Here is a 20,661-nt window from a genome sequence, read left to right as displayed (position 1 = left end):
GGATGCATGCAACTTATATTGGTGACTGTATTCTTTACTGTTACATTCCCAGTTATCACTGCTGCTCAATTTCCAAACTATTTAGTACAGTAACTCATAAGCAAGCAGACCAAATCCAAGACTCAGCTCAATAACTCCGACATGTTTTTACCCACCACTGAGTCAACTTCCTAAATCAGGAGTCAAGAGATGGAACAGCCGAAGACGGTTTGGCTCAGCAATAGAGCGTTGGTCTGCGGATTGAAAGGTCCCAGGTTCGATTCCGGTCAAGGGCATGTACATTTCAACAAGAAGTAAAGAATACATTGTCTGAAATAAAACATATTTTACAGAGTCCTAAAAACAGAAGGGAAGATCGCAAGAATCAAGTCAAAGATTTGGAACATAAAGAGCCAGAAGACACTCCTCCACAGAAGCTAGAAGGCAAGAGAATCCAGAAAATTGAAAATAATATAAGAAACCTCTGGGACAACTTCAAGCGAACCAACATCAGAATTATGGGGGTCCCAGAAGATGAGAGAGAGCAAGATATCGAAAACATACTGAAAGAAATAGTGACAGAAACTTCCCCCACCTGGTGAAAGAATTAGACTTACAAGTCCAGGAAGCGCACAGAACTCCAAACAAAAGGAATCCAAAGAGGACCACACCAAGACACCTCATAATTAAAATTCCAAGAGCAAAAGACAAAGAGAGAATATTAAAAGAAGCAAGAGCAAAGAAGGTAGTTACCTATAAAGGAGCACCTATACAATTGTCAGCTGACTTCTCAACAGAAACCATGCAGGCCAGAAGGGAATGGTAAGAAATATTCAAGGTGATGAATAGTAAGAACCTACAGCCAAAGATAATCTATCCAGCAAAGCTATCACTCAGAATCGAAGGTCAGATAAAGAGCTTCACTAATAAAAAAAAGCTAAAGGAGTTCATCACCACCAAACCAGAATTATATGAATTGCTGAAGGGGGTTCTTTCAGAAGAGAAAGTAAACAAAGATAAAAATTATGAACAACAAATACGTAACTATCAACAAGTGAATCTAAAAACCAAGGAAATTAAAAAAAAATCTGATGAACAATAGTAACTGTTGAATATAATAGAATCAGAGGTATGGAAGGGGAGTGAACTGATGATTCTTGGGGAAAAGGGGAGAGGGGGATGTGGGAAGAGACTGAACATAAACTGTGCATCTATGGATGAGGACAATGGGGAGTGGGGAAAGGGCAGAGGGTGGGGTGGGAACCTGGTGGAGGAGAGCAATGGTGGGGAGGAAAAAAGGAACATTTGTAATAATATGAACAATAAAAACTTATTAAATAAATAAATAAATAAATAAATAAATAAAGATGCTAAACAAAGTACGAAAGAAATACAAAGTGGGGGAGGGGCAGGATTCTCAGTTAAGGTATCGTAGATAATAAAGTAGTGAAAGGGAATCATGGATAGCTTCACAGATTGCAAGGTTATCAGAGCGGGGTGTTAAAGGATATACAGGAATTTGTAAATAGAAAAAAGAGAAGGAGCATTTTAATCAATGTGGGTCAAAGAAAAAGACAACTTGAATAAAAGCAAGAAGATATAATAATGCATATGTGTTTAGGAAGCCAAAGGACTCTACTGTGACTGGAGTAAGGCAATGGCAAAAGGAGAAGCTAGGAAAGTTAGCAGGGAGCCCAAAGAAAGGGACCTTAGACAAGAAGCTGGACTTCATTCAGAAAGCAACAGGGAGACATTGATGGTTGTTTTTTTTTTTTTAATAAAGGGTGACAAGAACAGATCAATATTTTAGAAAGATAAACTTGGTGATAGTGTGCAAGCTAGTTTATTGCAGAATGGAAACAAAGTTATCAGGTACAAAATCATTACAAAGGGGAGTCTTTTAGATGTGCTAATTATAAATCCTGATTCCCTCCCCCCCATCCACCTAGGTAACATTGTTTTATGCACCTAAAAATAAATGAAAAGGTAAGTAAAAACCACAGAATAAATTTTAAGACATTCTATAAATTCAGTTTTCACAAATTCAATTCATTTTCCCAATAATTCCAAAAAAGATAGGTTTTATTATGTACATCTTAGTTGTAATCAGCATCTCTAATTTTAAAATTTTATATCAATGTCACTAAAATTACTTTCCAACTATTATCTCATAGCATGTTATGAGGGGAAAAAAAAAAAAAACCTGTTAAACATCAAATATGACCCAATAAAATAATTGCCATAGGGTTTTTTATCCTTACCATTACAAGTTCTTCCTGTAATTCACTGCAACTTTTTTCATTATACTGGAGTCTCTTTGAAAGATCTGTAATTACTTTCCTCTGCTCCTCAATCTCTTCATTTAGTTTCTTGTTTTTGGAAAAATACTCTCTTTCTACTCTGCAAAGTTGAAGTGTCAGAGTAAGTTTTTCAAATATGCTTTTTATCAAGTCCTACTATATACCTGTTAGACAAGTGTACTTTCAAGACAAAAGGCTTTACGTGGTCAAAAAAAGAAAAAAAGAAAAAAGAAAAAAAATATATATTTTTTTTAAATAAAATCCTTATTTTTTTGCAGATAAAAGGGGTTGCACATTCTTAAATATCTTTTGTTAGCAGATATTTGTATATGCCCAACTTTATAAGCAGGATACGTTTTGTGTTGATTTGATCCACAAGCATGTATGTATGGAATAGAATGACAGATCTCAGAGGGGAGGAGAGTAAAGAGGATGGGAAGAGATTAACCAAAGAATATATATACATATATACATAACCCATGTATACAGACGATAGTGTGGGGAAAGTCTGGGATAGGGCACCATCTGGGTGTAGGGGGGCAACGGTGAGGGGTGGGGCACATCTGTAATATTGTCAACAATAATTTTTATTAAAATTCTCTATTAAAAATTATTTTTATTCAGCAAATATAAAATTAATGCAACTGTTATTTGGGGTTTTTTATAAATAAAATCCAAACTGAGTCCATTGAAATGAGACCATCCTCTTGCTGTCAGGAATCTCATGCACAATCCAAAGAAGTTGGTTCCTACGCTTCTGCCAACAGCACCACCCACGGAAAGCGAGCAGGGCAGGAGTGGACTGAAGATTAATGGGAACCCTGCCTCTTGGAATTCTAGTAGAGAAGAGTTGGGACTTAAACGATGGAGAATTTAGGCAAGAAAGGGGGGGGGAAAGAAGGTGGAAGTAGAAAAGATACCTTCTTTCCTGTCGCATTCCTATTCTATTATTTTTTTAAATAGCTCAGTTAAGAATGTAACAACAGCCCAGCCAGTGTGGTTCAATGGCTGACCTATGAACCAGGAGGCCACGATTCAATTCCTAGTTAGGGGTGTGCCGGAGTTTCTATCTCTCTCTCCCTCTCCCTTCCTCTCTGAAATCAATAAAAATATATTTTTTAAATTACAGGCTGAGTCCAGGGATTATGCATATAGGCATACAAATTCTCTGAGATTGGACAGTCTGTTCCATGCTTCTATGTCTCTGAAGGCCTGGGGTGGGTGGTGGGGGAAGTCATTGGGGGAAAAGAGGAATTATGTAACACTTTCAACAATAAAGGGTTTTTTTTAATTACTGGTTGAAAATATTATAAAAGCATTACTAATAAAAGTAATCAAAGTGAGTTTTACATTTTTTCAAACTCTGTCTTTCAAGTGCCATCTTTACGATTTTTGCCATACTCATAATAATTACGATTGAAATACTTTAAGTTAAATTAAGTATTGTAAAAGGAATCTTTATATTACTGCTTTAAATGGAAAATCATAAACTATTTGTCATAAATTGAAACAAGCATTAAAAATAAATACAGCTGAAACCGGTTTGGCTCAGTGGATAGAGCATCGGCCTGCGGAATGAAAGGTCTCAGGTTTGATTCCAGTCAAGGGCATGTACCTTGGTTGCGGGCACATCCCCAGTAGGGAGTGTGCAAGAGGCATCTGATCGATGATTCTCTCTCATCGATCTTTCTAACTCTCTATCTCTCTCCCTTCCTCTCTGTAAAAAAATCAATAAAATATATTTTTTAATAAATAAATAAATAGAAATAAATACATAGCTCTAATTGCCAACCTATTATCAAGTCCATAACAATGGTGGGAAATGATTTGAAATGTTTCTAATGACTTTTGGAGGAAACATATTTTAAAAGTATAAATTTCTTAAAGCATTCCACAAAACATTCCAGATAAAAGGCTGTTGCATTGAAAAAGGTTAAAATTAGTAGGAGTCAGAAAGATCATGATCTGCCACTTATTACCCTTTTTAAGCCTCAATTTCCACCTCTGGAAAACGGAGATAAGAAGAGTAGCTTCCTCATAAGCTGTTATATAAATTGAGGGAAACCACGCGATGCTGGGCCAGAAGTAAGCACACATACTAGCCACTGGTATACATTACTCTACTATTATTTCTGCAGTTTGAGAAAATCTCAAACATTATCCATCTCCTCACAGACCATTTTAGGTTAGCCTAGAAATCAAGGTCTTTTAAGACACTGTATTATCTCAGCAGAGATCATATAAAATGCATTAAAACATTTACTTTCTAGTGCAATAACTGCATTTCTGAGACTACTTGAAGCAGCTATGATACTTAAAAATCCAAGAGCATTTACATATTTACCTGTACAGGGAAGTATAGTTATCATTCATGAAGTCCTTCACCCCCAATCTACCACTGACATTAATGAAAGCTCTATCTAAAATACTACACATTCACACTTATGTAGGTTTCATAAACTCTTTAAATTAGTTTAGAGAATTGTACAATAAAACACTTACAAACTTAGTTTTGCAAAGCTCTCTTGTGCATTATGCTTTTCTCGCTCATATGCACTTTCAACTTCTTTGAATTCATTCTTGATCATTTCCAAATCAGCAACAGCTTCTGCCTGGCTGGCCTTTTCTACCTGCAAAGCTCCTTCAAGGTCTCGAATCCGCAACTACCAGATGAGAGAAAAGTAATTAAAGCGAGCAAGGAAATGCATCAATCTCAAATTGAGTAGGATACTTTATCAACAGCAGATTATCATCCATCCAAACACTTCTTTCTTTCTGCTTTGGTTTAAAAAGGGAAATAGAGAAAAGACAGTTTATTCCCTTTCCCAACATGTTTGTTTGTTTGTTGTTGTTGTTTAAAGATTTTTTTTAATTTAATTTTTAGAGAGATGAAGGGAGAGGAAGAGTCAAATAAAAAATCCATGTTAAAGCAAAACATTGATAGGTTGCCTCCTCCTCATCCCCTACCAGGGATCGAGCCCTCAACCCGAGCATTATCCTTGACCAGGAGTCCAACAGGCAACCTTCTGGTGCACTGGAGAATGCCCAACCAATTGAGCCACACCAGCCAGGGCTTTCTCAACATGTTTACCAAAAGGGAGGAAGAGTGGAAGAATAGTTAACTGTGCTAGGGAAAAGTATAGGCTGGGTATGATATAACTTGCCCCATCCAAGTGCCTAATTTTGACATCCTAGTCCCTTGATACTTCTTTTCTAAAAATAATAAATGATGTTTTTTTCAACTAAAGGCAATTGTTCTTCCCCTGTTTGAGAGACAGCATTATATCTTTATAGGCCTAAGAAAGTTAACATATCTTCTTAATTCCCCTCTCAGATTTAATCCTCTTTATTATATTCCCATAGTATTTTAGTATTTCATATTTTTATCTCTTCATCTATCTCTATATCCATATAGTATTTCTGGTGATGGAATGTAAGTGCCAAAAGAAGCTCCTTCGCTTTTTTACCTGCAGCTTTTAATACACTGATAAGCAATATGTACAGGATAAACACTCAATAAATAAAGTTGCATATTTTTAATGTTTTCCAAAATAAATTCATCCTATTACTGTGAATAAAAAGAACACTCTGATCAGCAAATCTTTCTGGGCCAGATAATAAAATTCTGGACTCTGCAGGCCATGAGGTGTCTGCGGCAACGCCTTCACTTCGCCACTGTAGCATAAAAGCAGATGAGATAAAAATTCACAAGACCAGGCAGTGAAATCTGGCCTGTGCGCTGAGCTGGGCAAACTCCTCCTCTAATACAGTCAAGACTATATCCTTATAGTAAATAGGATAATGAGTGTCTTACCAATATGCTACCCATTCTAAATGCACACCTTGGTTCTCTAAGTATAATGCTGTTTTTCCCAGCTTAATAAAGTCCACACAAAAAAAAGTTGTTCACATTTTACCTGAATAATTTCAGAATTAAATTTTGATTCCAGATGTGCTGCTCTCTCTGCTTCAATATTTTCTTCTAATTTCCTCACTCTTAGTGTAGTTGCCTGAAAGCAAATTAAAAGTTTGTTTTAAATAAACATCAATATTTAAAGTGGATACGGTTGACTATGGTCTAGAATTGTAATTAACACTTTGAATTACCATGGCCTCTCTTCTTTACTTTGCAGGAGTGTAAAAGTCATGTTAAAAACTCGTGTAGCCCAGCCTGCATGGTTCAGTGGTTGAGCATCGACCTATGAACCAGTTGGATTTCCAGTCAGGGTCCATGCACAGGTGGCGGGCTCCATTCCCAGTATGGGGCGTGCAGAAGGCAGCCAATCAATCTTTCTCTCTCATCATAGATGTTTCTATCTCTCTCTCCCTCTACCTTCCTCTCCGAAATCAATAAAAATCTTTTTTTTTTTAATTCATGTAAAAATCATGCTCAGGAAGACTGTTCCAGAGCTTGCTTGCTTTTTCCTTTTTATTAAGGTATAATTTACATATAATAAACTTCATATATTGAACGTGTATAATTTGATGTTTTGACAACAGAGACACCCAAGAAATCACTGTCGTAATCAAAACAAGAAATATTTCTAGAATCCCTTGAAGATTCCTTGTGCCCCTTAGTAATTCCTCCATCCAGTACTGACCACTGCATGCCTATCCAGAAATAGCTGCTCATATGTTCTTTGTCACTACAGGTCAATTTATATTTTCTGGAATTTTATATAAATTGAATCATACATTGTGTACACTTGATTATTTGCCTTTTTCCCCAGCATAATTATTTTAAAATTCATCCATGTGGTTACACATATCAATAGTTCATTCCCAATGGTGTATCTCTTCATCTGCTAATGAACATTTGAATTGTTTCCAGTTTGGAAAGCTACAACTGAAACTGTTATGAGCATTTGTATGGACATACACTCTCACTTCTCCGGGGTAAATAGTGAAGAGTATAATGATTGGGTCAAATTGTAGATGTACATTTAATTTTTATGAAACTGCCAAACTGTTTTTCATACTGTTTCCTATTTTATACATCAGCACCAACATTTGACATGGTCATATTTGTGTATGTCTTTTTTGGGGGAAAGGAGGAATTAGACATTCAAATAGGAATGTAATAGTATCTCATTTTAGTTTGAGTTCGCATCTCCCTAATGGTTAATGACAATTAGTGAAAAAATGTATACACACTTAACAGCTGATAGCTCAAATTATGTTTCTTTCTTTTCAGATTTAACCCCTCTGGAATTAATGATTCAAATTGTACACACATTTTTTTTAGCATAAGCAAAGAGAAATGAAAACATGTTTAAACAAAAACTTACACACAAAATGTTCATACAACATTTTTCATAATAACCAAAAGTGAAAGCAACCTGAATGACCATCACTTGTTGAATGGATAAACAAATTGTGATATAACTGTAAATGGAATAGTACTCGGCCATAAAAATTAAGTACCGATACATGCTACAACTTACAGAAACCTTGAAAACATATGTCAAGTGCAAGAGCTCAGACAAAAAAAGACCCCATATTGTATAACTTCATTTATATGTAATGTCCAGAGTAAGCAAATCAATAGATATAGAAAGTGTGTTAGTTACACTTTCCAGTGACTAGGGGCAAAGGGAAGGATGAGCAGTGACTGCTAATGGAGATGAAGTTTCATACTGGAGTGATGAGAATGTTCTGGAATTAGACAACAGCAATGCTGCACAACTTTGGGATTTATACTAATGAATTGTGTAGGTTAAAAAGGTTAATGTTATTATATGTGAAGTATATCTCAATTAAAAAATAAAACTAATTCCTGAGTGTCAGAACCAAAGACAATGTCAAAGAAGTGACAGCCACTTCTCAGTTCCTGGGGGGAAAAAAGTGCCCTCTCAGTGCTGCCTTTGAATCCTTGGAACAAGGGACCCCCATTGATTGCAGGTATAAGTTATGCACGGTACCGCTACTACAGAGAAGCTCTTATGTTTAGCCAGATTTTAAAATGAGCATTAATGTAAACACTACAAGATGAAGTTTCTGTCCTTAAAGAATTATAGTCGACTTTCTCAGTATTCATTATGCTTGTTTTGGGTTCTATAAGTTAGAAGAAGTCTAACCAGTCACAAGAAAATAGCACATAGACATTAAGAATAAAGGATTAGCCGGAACCAGTTTGGCTCAGTGGATAGAGCGTCGGCCTGGGGACTGAAAGGTCCTGGGTTCGATTCCGGTCAAGGGCATGTACCTTGGTTGCGGGCGCATCCCCAGTAGGGGGTGTGCAAGAGGCAGCTGATCGATGATTCTCTCTCATCGATGTTTCTAACTCTCTATCCCTCTCTCTTCCTCTCTGTGAAAAATCAATAAAATATAAAAAAGAATAAAGGATTAGAACAAGAAAGGCTAATAAAAGGCAGATAGAGATAAAGGGAAGAAACCAGTTTAACAAAGCTAATATAATTTTTTAGATTTCAAAAAGCATATGCAGCCAAAACCGGTTTGGCTCAGTGGATAGAGCGTCAGCCTGTGGACTGAATGGTCCTGGGTTCGATTCCTGTCAAGGGCATGTACCTGGGTTGCAAGCACATCCCCAGTAGGGGGTGTGCAAGAGGCAGCTGATCAATGATTCTCTCTCATCGATGTTTCTAACTCTCTATCCCTCTCATTTCCTCTCTGTAAAAAATCAATAAAATATATATTTTTTTTAAAAGCATATGCAGAAGTTTCTCTATCAAAATAGTAGTCTTATGTTTTGTTAAAACATGGAATATTCAGTTATCCCATGATAAAAGAATCAAGTCTTCTTTTCATTTTTTATGTATATGTTATATCACATTAATTAATTAGTTATCTATTTTCACTCCAAGACAAGAATAGGTTGTTTTTCCTGTATAGGCCAAGACGAAATGGTCTGAAATAATAAATGAGAGGTCACATCTTTATTTTCAGACTCTCCTACTTTGAATGAAATAGCCAGAAGAAAATGAGTTTAAAAAATGTTTATTATTACTAAAACTATCAATTCATCAGTAAGGAAAGCAAAAATATATTAAAATCTTTAAGTTAAGTCATTCCAAAAGTGGGCTTTGTTGATAGACATTATTAAATTAAACCAGCCCTGCTAATAAATATATTTTTAATATTCTAGTCTGGTGAATTAATCCTTATATCCAGCAGAGGGTGCTAGAGGAACATCAACATGCTATTCACAGATTTTTTCCCCCAATAATACTGCCTAAGATTAAGTAAATAGTACAACAATCATAAACTGTCTCATCAGTATCCAATCCTAATGTAATCAACAAAATAAGGGCAGAAGACATAATAGAATTCATATTAAAACACAAAATCCAACACAAATTCATATATAAAGTCAATTTAACTAGACATGGGTTCGCCTGTAATACAAATATTACACTATGCATGTCTGTTCCCTAACAATATGCACAGCAGAGTTCTTTATATAACAGAACAGTCACATAATTTATTCGTTATTAGCTGGTTCTTATGTCCTTTCCTACTGCAATATACTGCCAAGAGATTTTTATTTCAGTAAATACTAAGTATTCACCATACCTTTTTTTAATGACATATCTCATTAAATCACACTAAGCCCAATTAATTAGGTAATCTGCACTTAAGAAAAGTGAGTATTCATTATCTGAAGATGGAAATACAGAGAATGATGTCCCCTGTCCAATCCTTTGATACATGTTGTCTTAGCATAACACAGGGCATGAGCTGCAGGCTCCAATTCAGCAACAGAATTAACCAAACATATTGAGACATTTGTTCTCCACACATCTGTTTCCATGGCTTTCGTGGACCTGTTCCAAAGTTTCACAAAAGTTATGAAAGCGTGTGCATTTGCTGAAAGACTGGACAAAAAAGAACCTACTACATTATTTTCTCCTCAAGTAGAATATACCCAGCTCAGAGGATATATGTGAACTGCAAGGAATTAGGCAGTAAAACTCTGATATACAATGATATACAAAATTTAGTCCACTAAAATGGACATCAAGAAAAACGGGATACTGCTTCCTGCTCATCGCTGCCTCCACGAGCTCCCTGGAATCCTTGCAACCAACCCCATTAGCATGTCTCAGGCAGAGTTTCACAAAGTCGCTAAGGATGTTAAAGCACAAGACCATGCCATCAGACAAGGAGATGCTTGTTCACCTACAGCACTACCAACAAGCCACTGGATGCTGGACCTCAAAAGCAAGGCCAAGTGGGATGTCTGAAATGAGCAGAAAGGGACTTTCAAGGAAGGTGCCATGAAAGCTTACATCATAAGCTTTTATTTACAAACTAGTAGCCCTGCACACCAATCCGTGTGCCAGTAGCTCTCTGCGGGGCCTGGTCACTCTGCGCCTGCAGCCCAGAGGCTCTCTGCGGCTGGGATGGAACACTTGCCTCATCACCACAGCAATGAAGCAAGCATTCCACCAGGCCGCTCACACTGCCCACATTCAGCAGTTGTCTCCCTCCCTCCCGCCCCTCCCCAACTGGGGGACTCCAGTGGGGCTGAGCGGACTGGGTGCCACCATCTTGTGGCTATGGGTGCTGCCATCTTTGTGATGGAGTGATGGTTAATTTGCGTGTTACCCTTTTATTAGATAGGATAAAAAAAACTAAAGAAGAAATATGGAATATAGGGACTGGATTTGGCTGTCAGCCGCACTTTTCATCTAAACTGTTACCATGCCTTGTTTTTCTCACACTGCAGATTAAGTGAAGTAATGAAATAAACCCACTTTCTCCATACTGTCCAGGATACGAGTCTAACAGATTAGGGGCTGAAATGGTTCCTGACCTTGCAGAGCAGTTTAGATCAACTAAAAGTGCATTCAAAAATGAAAGTAAAAATAGGGAAGGAAGTATCACACAAGTACAAACTAGTTAGAGATTTCTCAGTAGTGTGAAATTTCTCAGATATGGCACTGTTTCCAAACAGTTGCACCAAGTTTACCCCAGAATGTCAACAGCTATCTAAATAGAAAGTGGCTGTGTATTTAACTGTTTTTCCAGATTTTATCACCTGATATTTCCATTAATGGACATTTTTGCAAATTACCAATATAGTAATAACCCATATTCAAAAAGATGATTCTAAGGGATTGAGTCATCACAGACAAAAGTCTATAATGGTTACTTTAGTGGTAAGGATAGTTTGTTATATTTTAGTGACTGTAACTAAATTTATTATATGTGCATTGATAAATAATTATAATACTAATTCCCTACCTATGTATGGGGGAAAGTATAGTTACTGTACTTTAAGCCCTTAATCTGAAAATATCAAAATATTTTTATTACCAAAAAAGACATCTTAAAAGATCAAAGTCTCTAAATATTTGACAAGTACTTGAAAAACAGAAGCACCATATCATGCCACTTAACCTGACATATATTGGTGGTTGGGGAAGGGTTATAACTAAAAATAATCTATGAGTCCTTTCCTATTTATCATCCTTGTCCTGATCAAAGAACTTGAAAAGGAATATTTATTATTCAATTAGTCTGATCTTTAATATGGGCTCTTTTTTAAAGCACTGATATTGCTAAGTAGCACATCTACAAAAGAGAATGTACTTACATTAATGTCATTGATTATGTCAATCCTATAAATGAATATTAATATTCCACAATTTTCAAAAAAGTGTCATATGTATTTTGTCATTTGACAAAACAATATGCTATGTTTTTGTCAATAAAGCATTTTAAATTTTTATAAGGCACACTTATTTGAAGATTTGAATTTTTTTTAAGTAGCTCTCTTATTTTTTAAGTAGCCAGCACAATATATGAGAAAAGCAATTCTAGTCAGAAGCAAAATTAATGCTTCTTTTGTGACTCGGAACTGTTGTGTAAAAGTGAATAACTGACCTCCAGGTCAGGGAAATCCAATCCACTGAACTCTACCTTCACAGAAATCCAAATACGTTATATTTATTTTCAATCCCATCAAGCAAATGCTACTTTATAAAAAATGTTTAGAAGATTATTAAAAACGAATGAACAGCTGAAACTGGTTTGGCTCAGTGGATAAAGCATCGGTCTGCGGATTGAAAGGTCCCAGGTTCGATTCCGGTCAAGGGCATGTACCTTGGTTGCGGGCACATCCCCAGTAGGAGGTGTGCAGGAGGCAGCCGATCGATGTTTCTCTCTCATCGATGTTTCTAACTCTCTATCCCTCTCTCTTCCTGCCATATGCTGGATCTTATACTAGATTCTCAGCTCTTATTTTAAGGCGAAAAGGGGTGCTGACAAACCTAAAAGCATTTCTATTACAAATAAGAAAAAAGATGTGTCACAAATGAAAATTGATTTGCCTCTAAGGGACATTCCTTATAATTCTCTGCTATAAATTACAATTAATCTGTAACTGTTTTATTAATAAGTTTGTTTTTATAAATAGGCTCACTTAAAGCACTCCTCACTCTAAAATTACATAGCGGTCTCAAGAAATAGCTGAGTGTACAGATATTCAGAGCTCTATGTGCCCATCATCTTAACCATGGTTACTGCGGTTTGAGGAGAGAAACCTGTTAGTCACTGAGGATGGCAAACAATCAGAGCCTTTAAAGTTTCAGAATGGACATATGAAGGCAGCAGGATGAATTAGAGAACACAGCAATTGTTTTATTCACAGGAAATGAATAATGAAATATACCACTCAAAGTGTAAAATAGGAGGGATGGACAACAGTGTGATGATTAGGGGGAGGGTGGAAGAGGGCATAGATGGGGATAAATGGTAATGAAAATAAATAAATAAATAAATAAATAAATAGGAAAGAAGGAATAAGGAAAGAAGGAAAGAGGGAGGGAGGGAGGAAGGAAAGAGTTAAATGGGGGGAGGGGGGAGTTTATATTAGTTTTAAGTATAATTTTGAAAACCAGATAATAAAACTAGGAAATTTCAGGAACAGACTTCATAGACTACAAATTCTCATTAGCATGGTAATTAATTTGGCATCTTTACAAATCATTTTTAAAAACCTTTTCTGGCAACAAAAACTTAAGCATTTAACATATTTTTTCATGAGTTTACAATCTGATAATTCATAAATATGAAAATGTATAATACTTATAAGCACAATTATATAAATCAAGTGATTTCATCATTTACCTACTTTATTGCTAGTAATCAACACAAATAGGTGGGGGGGAGGGGAATTCCTACAAATACATGATAGCTTTAAAAAGATGAACCCCATGAAGTAGCCTTCATGGACAATATAAGAAATAAGATTCAATTTTCTTCTCCTTTTTCCCTTGAGTGGAGTATACAGGTAGAGAAGAAAGCTACATTTTACCCTTTATGTTACTATAATATAGTAGAATATGACTGACAGCAGCAATTCACCACTTATTTGCAAAGACCGTTCTCTCCGCTGTAATCTTCACAAGATTCTTCCATCCTCTCAGAATTAGGTTTGCATCTTCTCTTTTCTCTTTTCTTATTGAGTTAAGCTTATTTCCCATGATATAAAAAAAAAAAAAATACCTCCCCTAGTTGTAGGGAGGTTTATAAAAGCCATGGATATTTCTTTTTGCAGTTCACTTTTCCCTTGGTTCTGGGTATCCAGCACCACATTTATGAAATTGGATTGGGAGTTTGTTTGCTTTTTTAATCTAAGAAACCATTGATTCATGTTAGGATGATTAAGCCACACAATGGTATTTACCTTATCAGATTTAAAATATATATGAACTTATCTGGCCCAAGCACATAAAGAAATCACTCTTTCATAAAATGCAACTATTGAAAAGCTTCACTAAGTCTGAAAATATTTACTAGGCTGAATTTCTACTATATTTGTTGCTTTAGTCTGATATTACTGACATTAAATAATGTATTCTAGTTATTTAAAATTTAACAATTTCCTTTTGCTATTATTATCCCATAATCCTTATTAAAAATACCACTGACAGCCCTGATGGTGTGGTTCAGTGGTTAATTGTCAACCCATGAACCAACAGGTTACTGGTTTAATTCCCAGTGAGAGCATATGCCTGGGTTGTGGGCTTGATCCCCAATAGGAGGTGTACAGGAGACAGCCAATTGATATTTCTTTCTCATTAATGTTTCTATCTATCCCTCTCACTTCCAATCTCTCAAAAAAGATCAATAAAAACATTTTTTTAAATACCACTGACAATTTCTTAAGTACCTAGAATTACTAGTAGTTGATGTCCCCACAGTTGAATGTAAAAATCAGCCTTAAGTGCTCTTGAAAAATTTACTTTCTCCTTTATAATGTAATCATCTGGGCCAATAGCCAATACAAAATATATTCCCTTAATTATCAAGCAAACTTTTTAAGGGTGAAGAATCATCGATAAGTCAAAGGACTATACCTGCCCACTTATAAAATTCTTATAAAATGGATAAAAGAGACTATCTGGATTACCCTCAAAGTAATTGTCCTAGTCCAGGCTGGGGGTCTCCACTCAAGGAACAAAGGGGCCTGTGCTGTGGGGCCTGGGGAGAAACCCTTGAATTTGCTCTTCTTAATCTGGGAAAAGTCAGGCACCCCACCCCTGCACCAGCAGTCCAAATTCTCCAAAAGCAGAGGCCAAGTATTAGCAAAAGTATTTACAGAGTAGCTTAAAAAAAATACTCTGAAATAATTTTATATTTGCAACATTAATCATTAAAAAAATAAATTGGACAAGTAAATATTTTGTAAGGGGTAAAAAATCAATACTAACTTATAAAAATAAATCTTAAAGTTTAGGCATTAGATATTTCCTCAATGGAGTCTAAATTAGCTTATCAAGCATTTTATCAGCAAAAAAGAAATCACTGTTACCTAGTACTTTTCACACCTCTAAGACAATTAAAATATGTTTAGTGATGACCATAGGGTTTTCCAGCATCCTAATGTGACTTCTAAATGATTTTCTTAAATTCTAAGTATATTCAGAACTTTAACTCTATTCCTTTTTTTAATAGTAAATACCTTTATAGTAAATACCTAAGTAAATACCTAAGACTTCTGGAAATAAATAGTAAATACCTAAGTAAATACCTAAGACTTCTGGAAATAAATAGTAAATACCTAAGACTTCTGGAAAACGAAGTCTGTGTAGACATGCAGAGCTGGGCAACAGTAAGAACTTGTAGCACATACTGGGTTCTGTTCATCGTGCTGCAGTCCCACTTCTTCCGTGTGAAAGCCTTCCCCTCACTTCCAATGCTTTCTATTCTAGCAACCAAGCACCACTGTGTCCTTCATACCCCTTCTTACAGCTCACTGTGCCACACTCATGGAAAACACTCAATATGCTGATATATGCTCCCTTTGTATCAAATTTTGGAAAACGTCTGTAGGTAATATGTAATTAGATGTTGTGAAGAGCTTATGCTCTTAATAGCTCTACTATGGTCTCGTCCCCAAAAGATGGGGGAAATAATCTGTTTAAATATCTCTACTGTTGCAGCAGGACACTAAACCTCAAGAGAGGTGTCTTTCCAGAGGTCACATAGCCAAAAAGTTAACCTGTAAGGCTTCTTGTGCAGGGCTACGCCTAGTGATGGGATCTTGAATCACTACCAAACCTGCTGCTTCACCTGTAAAATTAGAGAACAGTATCGACTTCATAGAGTTGTGAGAATTAAAAGATGAATATAAAGCAGCTGCTACACTGCCCTTCTACCATCAGCACTACGGTCCTGCTCTGACTTCTGTGACGATGCAGACACATGGCTGCTACAAATTAGAGAAGACTGTTTGACTTCACTAAAGGCACTTGTGTGTTGTAAAGAGTAGAGTGATGGTTGGTATAAGTCAGTTAAAATATAGCACCAGCCGAGACCGGTTTGGCTCAATGGATAGAGCGTCAGCTTGGGGACTGAAGGGACCCGGGTTCGATTCCAGACAAGGGCATGTACCTTGGTTGCGGGCATATCCCCATTAGGGGGTGTGCAAGAGGCAGCTGATCGATGACTCTCTCTCATTGATGTTTCTAGCTCTCTATCTCTCTCCCTTCCTCTCTGTACAAAATCAACAAAATATATATTTTTTAAAAATAAAAATAAATAAATAAATTAAATTAAATTAAATACCATCACCACAACATTCCAGCTTCAATGAATTGGACCTATTGTTTCCACCTGAGCTTAGAGGTCAGGGAGCTGCACCCCTCACAGGTATTGAAGACAAATTCCTCAGGACCAAAGTTGGTCTGGGACCAGCTCTTACCCTGAACCTGCTACAACGTGGCCATGGCCCAACCCCACCGGACTAAGAAGCTAGAGAGTCCTTCTGGGAATATACTAAAAAACACTGAATGGTACACTATACATAAGTTAATTTGTAGCATGTAAAATGTAACTCCAAGTTGTTGGGGGTTTTTTTAATATCATCAATATGACAATTTTAACTTCCAGGCATCCACCTACACCCCAAATAGCCAAAAATACCTCTCCAGAACCACTGCACAAACTGGAGATTTATTATCTGGAGAATGTGACTCTGAACCAGAGGTTCATGGACATACAGATACACAGGGAGCAGGCAGGGCAGAGAGGTTCACAAAACTGAAACCAGGGCAAAAAGTCTGCTACTGAACAATATGATACCCAGACTCTTCCTCCATTTCCTTCTTCCATTTTATAACCACCAAAAGGGAAACCAGCAGATCACCCTTTGCAGAAACTAAAGAAACATAGTGAAAAGACCTATATAAATCATAACATCTCAAATTTTCCCAATGAAATACTTGGCACGCATCTCCTTATTGTCCCTACATTAAGGCTTCCTAAGACCAATACTCACATATGCAACTGCCTACTCAACATCTCCACTTGGATGTCTGATGAGCATGTCTGTTAACATATCTAAAACCAAACTCCTGATCTCTTCCTAATCTACCCCACTTGCATTCTTTGTCAGCTGAGTAAATGGCAATGTTATTTGCAGTTTGCTCAGAGATATAGAGACATAGAAAAAGAAATGTATTTACCCTTTGCTGTAAATATTTTTCTCATTTATCTTTGTCTTTAGTGGAGGGTTTCACTCACATATGATATTAATTTCCATAGTCAAAGCTATAAATCTATTTCTTTATTACTTTGTTCCACTGCTTTTATGATTAGTAGTAAATCATATAGCACTAAGAGAACAGAGAAAATTAATCCAAATTTTCTTCTTCTAGTTTAGCATCATTTTTAATATTTCACACTTTTTAATCCAACTGGAATTTATTTTAGAATACGATGTAAGATAGGAATCTAATTTTATTTTGTATCAAAAGGTCAACCAATTCTTTCAACACGATTCACTGAATAATCTGTCGTATTCTAATGGATTTAAAAAATCTTAATAAACTAAATTTTTTTATCCTCACCCAAGAATATGTTTTATTGATTTTTAGAGAGAGATTGAGAGAGAGAGAGAGAGAATTGATGTGAGAGAGAAACATCAATCAGTTGCTGCCCATACCGCACCAACAGGAGGTAGAACTTACAATCTATGTATGTACCCTGATCAGGAATTGAACTTGCAATCTTTTGGTGTACGAGATGACGCTCCAACAAACTGAGCCACCTGGCCAAGGCTTAATATACTAGGTTTTTATAAATATTTTACAAATCTACTATTGGCCTTTCAATTCTGTTCCATTGGTTTGTTCTTACAACCTACTGAATGGGAGAAGACGTTTGCCAATAAAACATCTGATAAGGAGTTAATATCCAAAATTTATAAAGAACTTAAAAATTCAACACCCCCCCCCAAAAAAAAACAAGCAATCCAATTAAAAAGCAGAGTGAGGACTTAAATAGACTTCTCCAAAGAGGAGATACAGATGGCCAATAGACAAATGAAAAAATGCTCAATGTCACTAATCATCAGAGATAATTAGTGAAATGCAAATTAAAACTACCAGATATCATCTCACACCTTTCGGAATGGATATCAATAAATCAACAAAAAACAAGTGATGTAAGAAAAGAAAACTCTCGTGCACTGTTGGTGAGACTGCAGGTTGGTACAGCCACTATGCAAGACAACATGAAGGTTCCTCAAAAAAAAATTAAAAATGACCCAGCAATTTCATTTCTGGGTATAATTACAAAGAGACCCAAAACACTAATTTGAAAGAATATATGCACCCCTATTTCACTGCAAGATTATTACAATAGCCAAGATATGGAAGCATCCGAAGTGCTCATCAGTAGACCAGTGGATAAAAATGTAGTGGTACATATATGCAATGGACCATTACTTGGCCATAAAAATAAAATGAAATTTTACCATTTGCAATAGCATGATGGACTTAGTGAATATTATGCTAAGTGAGTAAAGTCAGACAGAGAAAGGTAAGTACCATGTGATTTCAGTTATATGTAGAATCTAAAAAAAAAAAAAACAAATTAAATGAACAAACAAAATTGAAAGAGACTCATAGATACAGAGAACAGACTAATAATTGCCAGAGAAGATAGGGTTAGGCCTGGGTAAAAAAGGTGAAGGGATCTAGAAGTACAAATTAGTATCACAAAATAGTCACAGGGATGTAAAGTATAGCATAGGGAATATAACCAATAATATTGTAATAACTGTGTATGGCACCAGGTAGGGACTTAAAATATGAGGGATATCATTTTGTAGTAGAACTGAGAGGGATTTATTTGGGGCAAATGACTTCTTTCAACCAAATGTTCTGTTCCTGGATTTTGTAACTTTTGAATAAAGTTACTTTTGTTTTTGTTTTTTTGTTTTGTTTTTTTAAATTTTTTTTTTATTAAATTATTATCTGTGTACATATTTTACCATTGCCCTCCCCCCTAAAGTTACTTTTGAATGAAAATTATTGATACCAGTTCACCCTAACTTCTTCTATCTTTTTCGCTTCAGAGATCTTTGGAGAAGGTCTGGGTAAACTGGAATCATGCTTTCTGAGCCTGATTCCTCACAGTGTATATTCTGATTCTGTGAATAAGAGTCCCATATTCTTCCTCTGAAGTCCTTTTTTAAGTTAACCAAAGTTGGTTTCTGTTGCATACAACCAAAAATGATATGTTACTGAAGCTTTACAGTATGTATTCACTACTGATAATATAAGTCTCCACTCATAAATCATCACAATGTTTTGATATTCTCATCTGGCTCTTCAGTCTTTCACATGAATTTTAGAATCTGTCTTTCCAAAATAATTCCATTGGAGCTTTCACTGGAACAGCTTTAAGCCATAATATAACCTGGGGACAATTTTTGTCTTTACAATATTAAGTGTTCATAACATGTCTTTCCATTTCTTTTAAGACTATCAGTTACATTTCATAATTTCTAATGTATTTGTTGTTAATTATATTGCCATTTTTGTCACTATGGTGAAAAAAACTTTTTTAGTATTTTATTTTCTGAATAGAGGCCCGGTGCACAAAATTCGTGCCCGGCCTGTGCCTTCTCACAGACCAGGAGCCCAGCAATTGATCGCCCTGCAGAGGGAGGCCCCCCCACTGCCACCTGCCAGGCAACCTGGGCCTTCATTTGAGGTGATCACAGAGCCCCCCAGCTGGTGGTCTGGGCCTCCCTCTGCAGATGACCGTGGGGCAATGGCAGGGCCCCCCGACAAATCACATCACACCCACCTTAGCGGTGGCAGTCAGTACTCGGTCTCCAAGGCACCCGCAACCCAGGAGGGACCGAGAGGTCAACAGTTCAGTCTTCTCACCAGTCCCCGCCCACCTGAGCCTGCTGCACGCACAGCCTGGCATTCAGTAGTTCATTCGGTTGTTTTGGATGTTACAGACCCTGGCTCTTTATATATTAGGATTATTGCTAGTATGTAAGAACTCTATATAATAAAATCCTAATATGCAAATTGCCCCTGTTTTATCAGGAGACCGGGAGCTTGACCACTCGCTATGATGTGTGCTTGACCACCAGAGGGCGGCATGGAACATGGTGGGCATCAGGGACACTCCTGGCCCCAAAGGGTCCTGATGAGAGTGGGACAGTCAGGAGAGTGGAGCAGGTGAGTGAGTGATGCCAGGCCAAGACGGGGTGCCAGACGGGACTATGGGGCTGTGAGGCTGGGGGTGAGTGTTGAGGCCCAATCTCCACAGCCACTGTAAAGGACAATTTTTGGAAAGAAGGAGGTATGATTCTTATTATAGATATATTTATAACCTTCAATAGCCAAGAAAATCAACTTTAAAATTATTAATGCTAGTAAGAATATTTAGCTAGGAGGCTAGAAAAAAATAACATCCTATATAATAAAAGGTTAATATGAAAATTGACCTAAAGGCAGAATGACTGGTCACTGTGATGCACACCCATGCATGAATTAATGCACTGGGCCTCTAGTATAAACATAATTATTACCATAGTAGAGGCCCAATACATGAAATTCATGTACTCTGGGGGGGTCCCTCAGCCAGCCTGTACCCTTCTACAGTC

At 36.6% G+C, this 20,661-nt stretch overlaps 1 protein-coding gene across 3 annotated transcripts in view; it reads right to left on the bottom strand.

Annotated features, from left to right (window-relative positions):
• The window catches only part of CCDC171 (coiled-coil domain containing 171), a 223,331-nt gene that overhangs the window by 166,733 nt on the left and 35,937 nt on the right, over window positions 1–20,661 (bottom strand). For all 3 annotated transcript variants that reach the window (XM_084898221.1, XM_084898222.1, XM_084898223.1), the window contains 3 exons: window positions 6,197–6,289; window positions 4,782–4,942; window positions 2,241–2,379 (listed from right to left, as the gene is read on the bottom strand). In XM_084898221.1, coding sequence (XP_084754347.1) covers window positions 2,241–2,379; window positions 4,782–4,942; window positions 6,197–6,289 — 393 coding nt within the window. The remainder of the gene's footprint in view (window positions 1–2,240; window positions 2,380–4,781; window positions 4,943–6,196; window positions 6,290–20,661) is intronic.

This window comes from Pipistrellus hanaki (genome assembly GCF_964339955.1).
Source record: "Pipistrellus hanaki genome assembly, chromosome: 11".
In the NCBI taxonomy this organism is placed as follows: domain Eukaryota; kingdom Metazoa; phylum Chordata; class Mammalia; order Chiroptera; family Vespertilionidae; genus Pipistrellus; species Pipistrellus hanaki.
Note: the sequence above shows the minus strand (reverse complement) of the source record. Positions and strands in the feature narration are given on the sequence as shown.